The sequence below is a fragment of the Carassius auratus genome, chromosome 18 (assembly GCF_003368295.1).
Source record: "Carassius auratus strain Wakin chromosome 18, ASM336829v1, whole genome shotgun sequence".
NCBI lineage: Eukaryota > Metazoa > Chordata > Actinopteri > Cypriniformes > Cyprinidae > Carassius > Carassius auratus.
The window spans coordinates 11,984,530-12,000,923 of NC_039260.1; the positions used below are offsets into that span (position 1 = coordinate 11,984,530).

At 38.9% G+C, this 16,394-nt stretch overlaps 1 protein-coding gene across 5 annotated transcripts in view; it reads left to right on the forward strand.

The window, feature by feature from the left end:
• The window catches only part of LOC113118467 (signal-induced proliferation-associated 1-like protein 3), an 82,960-nt gene that overhangs the window by 52,732 nt on the left and 13,834 nt on the right, over positions 1 to 16,394 (forward strand). For all 5 annotated transcript variants that reach the window (XM_026287673.1, XM_026287675.1, XM_026287672.1 and 2 more), the window contains 7 exons: positions 2,513 to 2,643; positions 4,431 to 4,619; positions 4,764 to 4,938; positions 5,863 to 5,966; positions 10,448 to 10,605; positions 10,759 to 11,344; positions 11,429 to 11,703. In XM_026287673.1, coding sequence (XP_026143458.1) covers positions 2,513 to 2,643; positions 4,431 to 4,619; positions 4,764 to 4,938; positions 5,863 to 5,966; positions 10,448 to 10,605; positions 10,759 to 11,344; positions 11,429 to 11,703 — 1,618 coding nt within the window. The remainder of the gene's footprint in view (positions 1 to 2,512; positions 2,644 to 4,430; positions 4,620 to 4,763; positions 4,939 to 5,862; positions 5,967 to 10,447; positions 10,606 to 10,758; positions 11,345 to 11,428; positions 11,704 to 16,394) is intronic.

Consider the following 16,394-nt stretch of genomic DNA (forward strand, 5'->3'; position numbering starts at 1 on the left):
ACATAGGACATTGCATTTGAAACCCAGTGTGTTTACAGGATACATTTATTAATCTTATGTAATTTACTTCATGTATAGTCCTGTTTTTATTGGCTTCCCTTCATTTAAGCCATGTTTACACTAGTGCATTTTTATTTTTAAACAGTGTTTTAAAATGAAAATGAACCTCATCTACACTGGTGTTTTCACTGTGTTCCAAAAATCTCCATCCACACTACACAACCAAAAACGCATGTCACATGACCATTCATGCTGGCACAACTAAAGATAAGTAAAGGTAGATTCACTATTATTTAAATGGTCGAATGGGGAATCTACCTATACATATCTATGGGTACAACGAGCATGATGCTTTCAAACTAAAACGGGCTCTGCAGCGTTTTCAAAAGTCTTTGTCAAAAAGTCGAAAATGCCAGAGTAGTGTAAACGAGGTGTGACCACAGCAAAAGTTATGCTTTTTAAAATGTAAAATAAATTCTGTAAACCCAAGTTCTACATTTAGTTCTACCTTTGGAAGAGATTATCAAAGCATGCCACAATTATCAATGCTTCTTGCTATTAGCCAATAGAAGCACAAACTGGAGCTGGAGCTGCACCCTTGCAACACATCTGCCTCCCAAATGTTAATCTTACTAAAGGTTTTGCTTTCAAAAATGCCAATGTTATAAAAATAAATAAAAATAAACAATGTCTAGAAAATGCCATGTTTGTCACCTCATGCCATAATACATAAATCCTTGCAGACGTGAGGTTATCTTAATGCTCTAATTGGTTGCCTGTGTTCATTAAATAGAATTGGTCAGATAAAGGTTACCATTCCAAAAATAATCTCTGTCATCCAGATTTTTGGAAGCGGGTTTTCGGTGACCAGAAAGGGTATGCAGACTGGGTTATACATTTAGAGCTTAACTTAAAGTTAATAACTTAGAACTTAACTTAGCCATCTAAAAATGTCCCATGTAAAAGTTCTTGAAGGTGAAGTGTGTAATTTTTGCACTACAAGTAGCACTAAAAGCAGACACAAGTATAATTGTCCTTTTTTTCAATAGCTTATGTTGCTGCATTAGGCTGGTTGAGATTCTTGGTTAATTGGTATATTTTGATACTGCCAGAGTCTTTATACCTGTCGGGAGAATCAACCTATGATTGGCTTAATTACTTGCAGCTCCCCTGCTAGTAAATTGGGAAAGTATTTACATTTTTTAAGTTAAACTTTTCACCTTTAAACTTTGTTTTTATTATTATTGTGGTCTGTTTTTCTCATTTAAGTGTTAAATGTTTAACTTAATGAGTAAAGATTCCAGGCCACCGAGGTATGTTTCTTTGTGGTACTAATTATTTTTCAATTACTTCTATCAGTTTACTTCATTTTCCAGTACAGCGGCATCTTGTTTGAAATCCCTCTGTTTTGTTTAGTTATTGTTGAGTTATTGAAGCAGTGCGCGTGGATGTGTCTTGGAGTGCCCAGCTGTATAGCGATACTGACTTGGCATTCCTCGGTCAGGAAGGGCAACACTGTGTAGTATCAAAATCTTTGCTTCGTTATTAAAAAGCCCATATCTGCATGCTCCTGAGACTTATAATTCTCTCAACTCGAGCTTCCTGAGCTTTCAATATTCTCACAAAACAACCAAACTCGTATCCTGTGCTGAGAAAAACTGGATGACAGATTAAGAAAACTTAAGAAATGAAGACTGCAAAATTGTTAGATATCACATTCACATGCCTCTTCCAATGTGGTATTTTTGAACCCTGCTTTAATCACATGCAGTAAATTATATCGTCAAATATAGTAACAACAGCAAAAATGAGCAGCATTGTGTTGTTTTACATGCAAGCAAATAAACAAACAGTGCAACGTGCAGTTCATTTCATGGATGAGTTGCATGATAGGTGTGGTCCTTTTTGAAACCGTATTCAAATCCAAATGACCGAAAAATGGCCACAGGAGTCATCCACCTGAATCATGGACTTTTAAATCACTTCCTCTGTGAGTCACTGATTACTCTTCCACGCACAAACCATGTGTGCTATGTGCAACTTGAAATAAACTTAATTGCTACTTATGTTTATCTTTTGAAAGCAATGATACAATTCCAAACCAAAAGGTTATTGAAACTTAAATGAGTGAATTCACATTTTAGAGGTCTATATCCTCCACTGCAAAAAGGTGGAGGAGACACAGTGGAATAATAACTTCCTTCATTCTAAAAAGCATGTGCAATATTGTATTAGTGGCTTTGTCTATGGAATGCTCTTACAGGAAGTTCTATAGCCACCATGACCTAGATTTGAAGAGTTTTCTCATAAATCCCTCCTTTGTCCCCCGTGTCCTTCCCTCAATCTCTCATCCTTCATATCGACTTCCACTTTTCTCCTATCCATTGTCTTCACCTCATTAATTATTTTCTTCTCTTCTATATTCTCATTTTCTATATTAATGGTATTAATCTGTCTTTTTTATATCCTCTCTCTGCTTTCATTCATCCATCTCTCTTTCTCCCCCCCACAGAGCACTGGAACTACTTTGGTACCGATGAGAAGCTGGGGCCTGTGGCTCTGAGCATTCGAAGAGAGAAGCTGGATGATACCAAAGATTTTAAGGACCAGTACCAGTACCGCATCATCTTTCGCACCAATGAGGTGTGTATGACACAAGCCAGGTTTCCATCTAAAGTTGTGAATTTAACATATGCGAATGAGCACCATTTCCATCCGAAGAGTCACAGATAATAAAATCAACACTTTCTTCTTGGCACAAAATATCACTAAGAAAAGTGGGAGAGGCCACTGAATAGAATAATTGAAATGACTTGAGCGTCCAAGCGAGCAAACAAAGCACAATGAATGCGGCCACTGCTTTTGTGAATGCAGTCGTGTAACAGTTCTGGGAGGCAATAATACAGAAATACTTTGATGACAGACTTTGCTCGGGCATTTAAGAATGACCATAACAACAAATCAGTAGGGTTGGGTATCGAAAACCTATTCCATTTAAGAACCGGTTACAAATTTCCAAGAACCGGGTATTCAGTAAGACGCGTACATTTTGATTCTGCTTCAAGATTTCTGTGTTCGCATTTTAATGTAATTTAAAGCGGGTTAAGTGCTGGAACGGAAAGAACTTGTGGCTTGTTTGCGTGCAGCGCACATGTCTGAAGAACAGATAAAGAACAGAATAGAGAACAGAGGTCTCGGTGTGGGGTCCCAGCCTCGAACCGTTCCGTGCATTTCCACTGTAGAAAAGGTTGTTCTGTGTCGGAATTGACTTCTTTCATATTTATTGAACAGTATGCAGAATGCTACGTCAGTATATCATCATAAAAACTGCAGTTTTTGTCTTAAGTGAACGTAAACAGATGAGAGGGAACAGTATTACACGTGTACATTATTTTTAGATCTGCGTGCATTCGGTGTTAAAGAAACAGCATCCTAATAAATGCGTTGTCTGTCATTTAATGTCAAAGGAACAAAATAAATGTTTTACTTGTTTTGTTTCTTTACAAACACAAAAGTTTATGCAAGATATTTGGAAAATGAATCAAATCATTTTGAGAACTTTGGCCCTTTTTTTTGCATCTATGCCATTTTTTATTAACATATAGGAGAACGATACTGGTTCATGTCATGTTTATAGATCGCTCCCATGAAATCTTCTATTACGCTGTAGTTACAATGTAGTTACAGTGTAGTTACACTGTTGTTGAAAATAAATTCTGAGCAAGTTTTGTGCCTTGCGTGCTGTTAAGACCATGCAGTCATTTTTGCTTAATAACGGTGTGTTTGAAAAGTGCTGAGCTGTAGTAGTATGACTGCTGCTCTGCTGGGTTTAGTCCGATTACATGGCTGCCTGGACAAATCAAACTCACCCGCTCAGAATAATGCAGCGTCTTCAGTTCTTTCACATCGACACAGTGATTATTCTCACTACAGATGTGATCATAACTCATTTCGAAAGTGCCTTGAAAATGTGCAAACTTGATTCAACAGCGTTATTTTGGTCAGAGGTTCGAGTTAAATGATTGAACGGGTGGCTGTCCATGTGACCAGTCATATGACGTCTTCAGATGTATGACAAATGGCACAAGAAACCAGAAACCAGAGACAAATGGCTAAAAAACTAAATATTTGAAGTATTCCAGCGTTTCCACCTGTCTGTACTAATTTTACAGTAGTTAATGGCTTTAGCATCAGCGTGTGTGAGGTTGTGATGGAAGTTGTGCTGCAAGGTGATGAATCAGGAAGCATTGGGGCAAGGATGCCACACAGTGGGCACTTCTGGACTTCATTTTTCAGTTATTCATAATTATTCTCATGCTCTGTCACGTGCTCTCAGAGGATATTTGGGCAGTCATATGATGGTATTTGATGTGATGTGTGTGTGTGTGTGTGTGCGCATCTCCCCACATGGTTTCCTGTGGCTGCTGCAGCTGGTCACGTTACGAGGAGCGATCCTGGAGGACGCGATTCTGTCCACAGCAAAGCACGGAACGGTTCGTGGTTTGCCTTTAAAGGAGGTTCTGGAGTATGTGCTGCCAGAACTCAGCGTGTCCTGTCTGCGATTGGCTCTCAGCACGCCAAAGGTCACAGAGCAGCTTCTTAAACTGGACGAGCAGGGGGTGAGTAAATGATGACACACTACTTCCTGAGAGATGAAAGTCAAGTTTTCTTTGAAATAATCTTTAATAATTCCCCAAAAATGAAAAATGGCAGTGTTCCTCATATTTGTATGTGTCACTCTGTCACTGTGTGCGTCTTTACAGCTTAGTCAGAAACACAAAGTGGGCATCCTGCTGTGTCGAGCGGGACAGAGCACGGAGGAGGAGATGTACAACAATGAAGAGGCTACGCCAGCATTCACCGCCTTCCTGGAGCTGCTGGGAGAAACTGTGTGTCTGAGGGGTTTCAACAAATATGCTGCCCAGCTGGACACCAAAAGTGAGCAAGGCTTACTGTCTCTCTTACACGTGTCCTAAAAAGGCACAGCATGATAAAGTGTCAAGCGATAAATCGCATCTCTTCCATGTAAATCAGAGTTCTTGTCCTAACCCACCGTGACCCTTCAAAAGCATAGTGTGTAAATACATTTTGATGGTCTCTTGGTTTATAATTGAGGCGTCACACTGGGTAGCTCCATGAATTCACAGTAAAAAACTACATTTTGCTCAAGATGGCTCAAACAGACTGTAATTCAGTTTGGTAGCACAGAAATTACACACTGCACTGTTTTGTTTAACAACATTTTGAATGCTTATATCACACACACACACACACACACACATTTACTTTGCTATCAAAATTGGTACATTCCATAGGCTTCTACTGTTTTTAAATACAGTTAGTTGTAGATATAACCTAGATATAAGTGTAATTGAAACTGGAATAGATAACAGAACCGCTGTTGTTTACACACACTCTATATCCAAAATCATGTAGAAACATCTTGATAGACACTATATGATGTCATTTAATGTACATTAGTGTCCAAAAGTCTGAGATACCTAAAAGGCTTTTCTTTTGCACTTTTGCTGATATAATTGTTAGTTTTTATTACAAATTATATTATAAACATGGCAATTTAAGTGAACATTAACATAATACAATTAAATCATTTCAAAATTTGGTATAGTTTGTCCCTCTTTTGTTTTAATGACAGCAGCACTTGAGCTGCATTTAACTTTTGAGTAAAACCTGATGGTCATGTTCTTCAGCATGATCTTATGATGATGATGTGTGTGTGTGTGCATATATATATATACACACACACACACACACATGCACGTTTATTTTTATACCTTATTTTCAGTGTGTTACATTGACATTGTCTTTATATTCTTTTCTATGTATGTGTATGTTTAACAGCGGACTCAACTGGAACACACTCCCTGTATACAACCTATCAGGACTATGAGATCATGTTTCACGTGTCCACCATGCTTCCATACATGCCCAACAATCCTCAACAGGTAAGACACACACACACACATGCACATCAGTACATCCAAGAGCCTGTATAGAACTGACATGACCCAACTTATCCTGACACAGCCCTCCCCCTCTCTCCCACCTGGACAGACTCCCAGAATGTCTTGCACATTGTTCACATGCTGTTCATTTTCTTTGCTCATATTCAGCAGTGTGTTTGTGGTGGGTACTGCATGTGGCAGACCCAGTTTGCAAAGAAACATCTGGAATGGTAGTAAAGTTTATAGAGTGGCAGCAGTAAATCCAGTGGAAATTAAGCAGCTCTTTTTTCACGCAGCACAAGCGGCCACAACTTCTGGACGTCCACTTTCTGAGTCTCTATTTTTGTTACATGTGGTTATGAAGGAATTGCTCTTGCTCTTTCTTTTTCGGTTCGTTATTGTCAAGTTCTCCCGCTGGTTTTATATGCACTGGCGTATGAATCAGAGTAGGGTGTGGTTTTCTAGTGATTTCCATACTGTTGATTACGATCCAGTAATGTGGCATCTTCTGCCCTCAGGAAGTTTCATCAGCATGCATATGCGTCAACGGCTTTGCAATGAAAACATTCATTGAAAACACACTTGAAGACAACCTTATTTGCCATCTACATAGTAAGATGTGCATCTGAGTGAAATAAAGTGGAAGATAATGTAGGGAAAGACTTTTTTTGTCTAATTAAAAAAAAAGTTTTAATTGTTAATCCCTGAGGTAATTGTTATTTATGTATCAGGTATGTATTATTTTACTTAATTTTGTGTACAGTTATGTATTACTCTGAATATAAGACAGGTACATTACAAATAAAATTCATTAATATTAGTATAATTATTAAGCTGTTGATATTTGCATGTTGTATTTTCAGTGGGGATTGGGATGAAACATGTTTAAAACATTTTTTTAAGTTATATTATTTTGCTTTATTTTTTCATGCCTGTGCTGATATGGTTATGTCAGCAGCAAATAAACCTATTTCTGCGAAGGGAAAAAAAATATATATATGTCACATATTATTTGTATAATATAATATAATTGAATATAAATAGAATATTTCAAAATTATTATTTTTGCGGCACCATTTGGTTATGCTGAAATTAGACCACTTTCAATTCATTTCAATTCATCTGATCTGCTCGGTCTCAGATGAGCTGCAGAGGGCAGTGTTTATCTGTCAGATAACTTATTAAAGCACACACAAAGCATGGAGTTGTAGTGATTATGGTGAGGTAGAAAGGGATGTCAGGCTGTAGAATAATTTCAGGGTACAGGAGTGTCCCCCCTCAGAACTCATTAAAGGGAGGGTGATGTCATTATTCAAGAGAGTAGTGTTTCCATGGTTTTTCCTATGTGTGTTGTTAAAATGTAAGATAGCTTATATAAGCGATGCCCTCACTCTGTTGCGAACGGGTGGGCAGCCTCTATTTCTCTGACTCAGATTGGAGGCTAGTCTGTCACAAAGAGACATAGAGATGCTCCTAATTTCACGCTCTGTTTTTAAATGTAGATTAAGTACGCTTTTAAACATCAGTTCTCAAGATCTCTGCTGTCGACTCTTTTAGTAGATCTCCTAGAGTTCAAATGAGTCCATGAAACTCATAGAACATGTTGCCCTGATCACAGATTGGAATGGAAAAATCAACTCCATACATAAGAGCAGAGAATGGCACTCCTGAATGATTTCAGATGTCTTTTTGCATTGCATGCCGGGCACCAATCTGTTGATATTCGTCAAACATTCTGGTTAGGGGTTTAACTAAACTACTAAGCCTTAGTTATTAAACTCCTGCAGTTAATTCAACTAAATGTTTTGTCTGTTTAAGATTTAATTTCAGCTGTAAGCGTGTTATTTATCAATGCAATTAAAGTTTACATTTGAAACATTCCTATTACCATTGAATGACTGATTTGAAATATATGCTACTATTCAAATGTTTGAAAGAAGTCTCTCATGATTACCAAAACTTTATTTATTTGATCAAAAAATGCAGTAAAAACAGTAATAATAATATTATTACAATTTAAAATTATTTTCTGTGAAATGCTGTTGAAAATCTGAAATTTTCAATGAGAGAAATTTTGTAACATTATAAATGTCTTTAATTTAACTTTCAGTGACTTTAATAAATGCATGCTGAAAAAAAGTATTAGTATTTATTCATAGAAAAAAACACTGACCCCAAAATTTTGAAAGGTAGTGTAATAAAACTCATCAAATGAAGCATGTGCAGGACTCAGATTACTCAAATGGTTCCAAAAGAGTTCCAGAAGACACTTTTTTTTCAACCTGTCAGGCACAAAGCAGGACACTTTCTGGGCCTGCCATGATGTCTTCAGAAGCATAAAAATACATAGAATACACACACACACATACACAAAAATGGGTTTTAGGTATAGCATGAATTAGTATATTTGTAATAAACATTTTTGTTGCTTTTTCGGCTCTCTTGGATCTTGTATATGTTTTCTTTGAGCCTTCTCTATTGAGGATATATTTAATGCTGCCATGAATTTGGTCAAAGTGAGATATCTTAGAATGCAGAATAATTATCCTGGCTTACAATTTGAAACTCCCCTTGTGATGCCTCAAAATTCAGCTCTTAAAGAGCAAATTTGTTGAAACTGATTGCCGTGACAATTGCAAAGTTAATCGGATGCATTATTTCACTAAAGCACCTTTCACACCGCCATTCCGGCAAATACACGGGTAAAGTGTATCGGCAATTGTTCCCGGGTCGCTAGATTTTGCACTTTCACACTGCCAGTGATTACCTGGGATATGCGTGTGCTTTTACACACAACCCGTAAAGATCCCGTAACGACACGTGACATCAGCGCGTGACGTGTAATGTACGAGTCGAAAACATTAGGCACGTTATACTTTCACTGAAGCAAGCGAACGATCTCTGCGTCAGCGCAGAAAGTGAGGAACTAACTGATCTCTGCTTCATTACAGTTTGCACATATGTTTTCGTCGCGAACATTGATCTTCCTTCAAAACAGCCGGTAAAAGAGTCGCGCGATAACGCGCATCATCAATTCGACATGGCATTAGATCTGGCTTTTGTTCACACAGCGCTCGGGTTGAACCCGGCAATGTTACTAGGTCCCCGACCCGGGTTCAATGCCGGAATCAATCCCGGGATGTGGTTGCTTTCACACAGAAGGTGACCCGGCAATGTTCCGGCAATATGCCGGGTCCGACGTGGAGTGTGAAAGGGACTTTAGAGAAGCTAATTATCTTAGAGAAGATTATATAAAACCTAAAACTTTATCTTTGCTACCTAACACACACTGGTATTTCCTTCAGGAAATGTAATTCGAGCACAACTTGATCTTTTTACAACATGAGTCCATTTTATTGCATGTGTTTTAGTGGCTGTCTCACAGATTGGTGCTACAGTGCTGTTTGCAGGCTCTTTCACACCTCTGCGTCTCTCACCACAGAAGTCATTGTGCATCTATGAAGATATTTCTGCCAGTTCCCTTTTTTCCTGTCCTTCAACAGAACACTCTATCCTTTCTCTCTCTTGCTCACTCACTCACTCACTCACTCTCTCTTTCTCCTAATCTTTCCTTATTGCAGTCTTGCTTTCATATATATACTTTTTTTTTTTTGTGGGTACATAGTGTGCATTAAACAGTAACATAGGACTTACATTGAAGGACAGACCTGAGCCATATCAAGGAACCACAATATCATAAAGACCTAAGTGCTGCTTTTGCCTTGAGCTCATAAGTGACCACCTATTCTTATCTCAGTTCAGAGTGCATCACATAAGTCTTATGTCTCTTTCAAAGGTGATGCTAAGCTGTAAAAAGGACAGCTGGGGTTGCCAGAAATTTAATGTAAAAAGATATTGTAGTAATTTTATCAGTTTAGCAAAAATGTATAATAAACAAAATGTATATTTAATGAACTGATATAACGATAATGTAGCAGTCCTGTTTTGTTCGTTTTTAATGTACTGACAGCTATAATTATAATATTTTTTTAAATGGTTCATTTGACAGCATTTACTATAAAACTACATGAAATGTTCAGTTTGACCTAATAATGTTTTTCACTATATAGTAATAGAATTTACTATTAACCAATTAGTAGCAGCATTTGGCATTTTTATAGTCGTTCCCCATTAAAATTACAGTGAATTATGGCAAATCCAGTGAGTATGTTTTCATCAAAAGTACCAGAACCTTTTAAACATTTTGTTACCAGATGGACAGATTAAAAAGAAAACCTGTGTCCTCACTCCCAGCATAAATTCAACCAATCAGAGTTGAGCTTGTCAGATCGAGCAAGTAGTTTCCAGTCAGTGAATGTGGCCAAGTCTGAGACAAGAATCCACCTAGTAACCACATAACATCTGAAAACATCCCGTCAAACATCTACAACACTGTGGCGGCATTTTCTAAAAGTAAAAATCTAGTTGAGTTTTTATTGCATTAAACTTCTGACTTATTCTCCCTTTCGTTTCTCTCACAGCTCCTAAGGAAGAGGCACATAGGAAATGATATAGTCACGATTATATTCCAGGAGCCAGGAGCCCAACCGTTCACCCCACAGAATATTCGCTCTCACTTCCAGCACGTCTTCGTCATTGTCCGTGTGCACAACCCTTGCTCTGACAACACCTGCTACAGGTTGGCCTTGTTTCCTTGACAACCCTAGCTAAGAACAGTATTGCATGTATGCCTGTAGCCGATTACTGTGATATGTTATGAAAATGTAGTTCAGTGAGTGAAAGACCTACAGGGATTGGTGGAACTAAGTAATAGATCATTTTTTTCCTGTAGTGTGGCAGTGACCCGCATGAAGGACGTCCCTCCATTTGGTCCAGCACTACCTTCAAATGGCATGACGTTCCGGGACCCAGCTGCCTTCCGTGCTTTCCTGCTGGCTAAGATCATCAACGCAGAGAACGCTGCACACAAATCAGAGAAGTTCCATGCTATGGCCACACGCACGCGTCAAGGATACCTGCGGGACCTGGCGGAGAACTGCGTTTCCACTACGCCACTCGACACTGCTGGCAAGCTTAACAATCTCATCTCACTGGCCTCCAAACGCAAGGAACGCATCCGGCCACGTGAGGGAGCAGAAATGGGTGCCTTAGGGGCGCTGATTTGGCGTGTACTTGCGCAGGACTTTAGTGGCGGAGGAGCCGAGCTTCCCTGCGCTCTCGCCATCTCCAACGAGTACATTGTCCTGGCGGACTGCTCCACCAAAGAGGTGGTGTTTAACTGTTTCTGTGCTGATGTGATTGGTTGGACGGCAGAGAGACTTGCACTGAAGATTTTCTATGGCAGAGGAGACCATGTTGCCTTACGGGTACCAGAGGGCAGTGCGCCAGACATCAGAGAGGTTGTGCAGAGACTAAAGGTACTGACGCAACATACATGGACAGTGAATTGGTTTGCATTATGGGATATGCCTCTAAACTCATCTCTGTGTTTTTTCCTGCAGGCGTTGACTATAGGTTGTGAGACGGTTGATATGACGTTACGGCGTAATGGTTTAGGCCAGCTTGGTTTCCATGTACGTTTGGACGGAACTGTGTCCGAAGTGGAGGAATACGGCTTCGCTTGGCAGGCGGGACTCCGGCAGGGTAGCCGTTTGGTGGAAATCTGCAAAGTTGCCGCAGTGACGCTCTCCCACGAGCAGATGATCGACCTACTGCGGACTTCGGTCACCGTGAAAGTGGTCATTATTCCACCTTTCGAAGAGGGAGGGGCCCGAAGGTGAGCTTTATGGGAATTTGCACTTATTCTTTGAGTTTGACGCCATTTTAAAATCTAGATGACTGCTGAATGAGAAATCAAATTAAATCAAATTCCTCACAATAGACACAGTAAACATCAGAAGACATGAGGCATGATTTATTGCCCTTTTTCTATCGTTTTTAATGATTTTAATTAATATGCACAAGGGAGAGAGAGAGCAAGAAGCGCTCATGTTGTTTGAAGACTGTGAGTGCGCGTGCAGCCGGGGCTCTTTCTCGTACGCGCCCTGTCACTGTCACTCACCGATCAAATAAGGCTTTGACAGCCGCCAAAAAAAAAGATAAATGCAGAAAAACCCCTGGATTGGTTATATAACGTTGGACAGAATGTTGATCCGGCCATCGCGTATATTCAGCGCACATAAGGTAAACGTTTTGCAAATGTTTTTTAGAGAAATAAAACCAGTTCGACGAATCGATGCGCATATTTTGCGTCTACGTATTTTTTGCGTCAACGTCATCGATGACCTCGACGCGTTGTCCCAGCCCTAGTAGACAGTAGACAGTAGCAGTGTGCCGTGCATCACACACTCACATTGTTGGTTCTTATGCATATCTGACAGATTTTTGGTATGCATATACTAGGGGTTGAACGACTTCTGATTTTTTTTCAAAGTTGACTTTTATGTGGTGTCGAAGTTGACTAGTCGCTGATGACGTCATCAATGAACAAATAAGTCTGGAGCTGTGAAAAACACCTTATGCACAGCTATGGCATATGAAAGCGCTGCGTACATGGCTATTACTCCTATAAAATAACACATTTTTATATGTTCTTTTGCCTTTGGGTCGTTTTATTTCTCGCAGATTTCTGTTCGTTCTAAATCAGATACAGATAAAGTATCACAGTAAAGATTACATTTATATGAATGCATTAGTGAGAGCGATTGTGTGTGTGAATTCATTCTACATGGCAATATGTCTCTAGTAGTAGTGACACTGTTGGATTTAGTTATTAACAAATATATGCTTGAACTTTTCAGTTTTTAGGCTGATTTATTAAGAGATCACAGAACAGCGTTGACAGTACATGTCTGTGCTGAATGATTTTGTGCGCGAGCGATCTACGCATGATATATGACCTACTGACTATAGCCTATGTGGGTGCGTTATAGTGCAGCAGTGCATTAGATTAGAACAGCAATTAACTTACCTCTACAATAAGCTGTTTAGAACGTGCACTCTCAAGTTCAATTTCGAGCATCTGGTAATATAATCACACATCTCTTGTGGACTTTTCGGAGTACACATTTATTTGTCATTTTTAATGTTTGGAAACGGTGCGTAAATGTAAAAGTCCTTAAAAGATTTATTATCCTGTTGTGCCCTCTATAGAACCGGCGACTAGTCGACATCGAGCTTAAAGCGATCTTAAAGACTAGTCGATTAGTCTGTGCAACCCCTAGCTTAATCAGTGAATGACTGGGTTCCTCAAATCCAGCCCTCAAGAGCCACTGTCCTCCAGAGTGTAGCTCCAATCCTAATCAAATATACCTGATCAAACAGGTCAAGATCATCAGACGTACTAGAAAATTTCAGGTAGGTGATGAGGATGTGAGGTAAACTCTGCAGGGCAGTGAGTTTCAAGGGCTGGATTTGAGGAACCCTGGTATATTAGCATCTTTAAATCGTTAAGGTGATTTTTGAAGTGATATGTCTGAAGCTGAATTAAGCTGTCTCCATTTAGTAACTCTTGAAACTAGGGCTGCACAATTAATTGAAATGGAATCAAAATCATGATTCAGCAGAAGCTGCGATTTAAGTGCTTATCTTTCAGAGAAGCACGTTCTGTGATCAGCAGTAAATCTCCATCCGAAGGCCAGAGGGTGCTCTCGCGCTGAAAATCCAAATAAGCCCCGAAGAAGAAAACCAGGAAATGCCTACCTCTGCAGCTGAATAAACAGAATATTTAACTGCTTTCATTGATTCAACATTATAATAAACACATGACTACGACAATATATGTCGTAGTCTGCAAAACATTTTTTTACTGCTGATTACAGAATCAGCTTTAGTAACAAAATGCGCATGACAATCACATTTGATTAATCTTGCAGCCATACTTTAAACTACAGAGCCACTATATATCACTATATATGCATTGTTTTTTATGCAGGGTCAGAAAGCTCTTGGATTTTATCAGAAATATCTTAATTTGTGTTCTGAAGACGAATAAAGGTCATACGGGTTTGAAATGAAATGAGATTGAGGAATTAATTACAGAATTGTTATTTTTTTGGTGGGCTTTCCCTTTAAATATGCTGGTTATCAGCCATAACATGAAATGTAATATATAAATTATGAAGTATAATTATGGAAACGACATAAGGGAAACATTGATCCAGTAATACAGTATTGAATTTCAGTTTAGAGCTGGGGTTCTCAAAGTCTACATTCAAAGGTCGAAATCTGAATTTATCATGGTCAAAGGTCTGGAACAATTGTTTTCTATAAGCATGCATAACAAATTAACACTATTTAAAAAAAAAAAAAAAAAATTCAAAATACATTGATTACAAGTGCAAAAGGGGCAAAACAAATAATTTAAGTTTTGCTAGTATGGATTTTTCTCTAGCCGATGCTGATATTTTAAAATCAGGGCATTGGCAATGGCCAATATATGATGCCATTTTTTTTGGAGGGGGGGGTTTGGTTTGGCGGGGGTTTAGGGCATTTGGGGGGGGCGGGGGCGGGTTTCATCTCATAAAAAAGTAAGAGTAAATGTTCATTGCAGGGCACAAGATAGTAGTAGTAGTAGTAGTAGTAGTAGTAGTAGAACCCTTATTAATAGTAATAATACATGGCTCAAAACCTGCATATTCATTTTTGGCCAGCAGGAGGTGCTTTTGGAGCAGGAGATATAGCTGTTTCCCCAGCATCGGCTGTAATCGAACAAGTTACTAATAAGTAATCTAATAGCACACAAATGCTTTTTTATGAGGCATTACATTAAAGACAAAATGAAAATGTTCTTTTCGAAGATACATTCATATAAAAACACTGCTCTGCATTTTGATTTTGAAATGTGCAGTGCTGATGTTTATTCAACCTAGTAGAAGCCTTTTGGGAAATCTTGGGGATTCAATTCCCCCCAGATTCGGACCGGAGCCTGGACTGATTTAAAGGTTTCCAATTAGAAAACCTTGGTCCAGGTCAGAACCACAAATCATTATTTATATGTATTTCATTTATAAATACCCTGTTCCTGTACATGCCCTGACAAACAATTTTTTTATTGGTTTATTTAAAAATAATTTGCGCAATCCATAATGCCATGTTATTGCTCTTGCAGTAATTTGACATTTCATTTCATATTCTACAAATTCAGTTTAAGGTATGATTGTTTGGACATTTACTGGGAAGGAAATGTAGAGATGAGAGCTCTTGGAACTTTAATTGAATACCCCTTCAGAGGATGAGCAAAGAGCCAGTAGCCCAACATTTTTATCTGAATGTTAGATAGCTCTTGTGACTCCATTAAATTCATTCCGCTTTGATAAATCATTAAAAGAGAACACCATAAAAGACTGTCGGACTCCAGCCTGTCTCATAGTCTAGAGAAAAGAGCGTCGACTGCTTCCAGTTCCTGTATTGGTGCCTGTGATGTTCCAGAGATCCAGAAAACATCAATTATGTCTGTTTGTGTGGATGTAAAAAAAAAAAAAAAAAAAAAGCCAGATATATAGTTACAGTCCAGCCCAGCAAAAAACCTGTGCAATCCTGGAATCCTTTTCTTTGAATAAGACGGATACATCAAATATAATTCCTATCAGTGTTTTCACTTTCACAGAATATACATTTTCTGACAGATGAAGGAAGGAACTCCAACTCAGCAATAGTCATTCTGTACAGAAAACATGCTTAAAATCTGGGCAGCAGCACATTTCAGATCTGACAGTGCTGTTGTTATTGTTGTTTTGTTTTTTGTTTTTTGTTTTTTTGTTTTTTTGCACTTTGCACCCCTCTGGAGACCCATTCTCGTTTTGGAAAGATTAATGACGAGCCTCGTGGCAGAATTAATGCTGCTTGTGGCAAATGCCCGCCGGCTGGAACCCCTCTGACATAATTCAAAGATTCAGAGATGTTTTTATAGGTGATGCAAAAAAACACTACAGTATCTTCAAACAAGAGGGAAAAAGCTTTTGTACCTCCTCTTTGTCTGATGCACCAACACACACTTTCGCGCTCACGCACAAACACAGGCACTCACCAGATTTTGAGAACGTTGGCAGACGCCTCAGTTCTCAGGGGAGCTGTGAGTGGGAGTGTTAGAGAGAGAGAGAGAGGGACAGATAGAAAGAGAGTGTTAGAAGAGGAGAGGAGAGAAGGATGGAACAGTTTACAAATGTAAAGAGTGATTATGTGAAGCCTCAATTTTGCTGCGTCGAAAAAGGTACATTTGCAAGTGCTTCTAAAATTCGTATTTTGGTCTTAAAACCAATTTTTACATTTAAATTCTTAATGCACATTTAATTTCATAGTGCATGTTTGACAGTTTAGCATCGCGTGACTGAACTTTCTTCTGAGTGGCTGCTGTTAGGGGTTAATTACTCAGCAGCGTGTTTGATTGCGTGCTTGCGGGACATGTGTTCGCCGTTGTGGTTAAATAAACTCCTTTTGAGATGTTCTCTCTTGCGCACACATGCATCC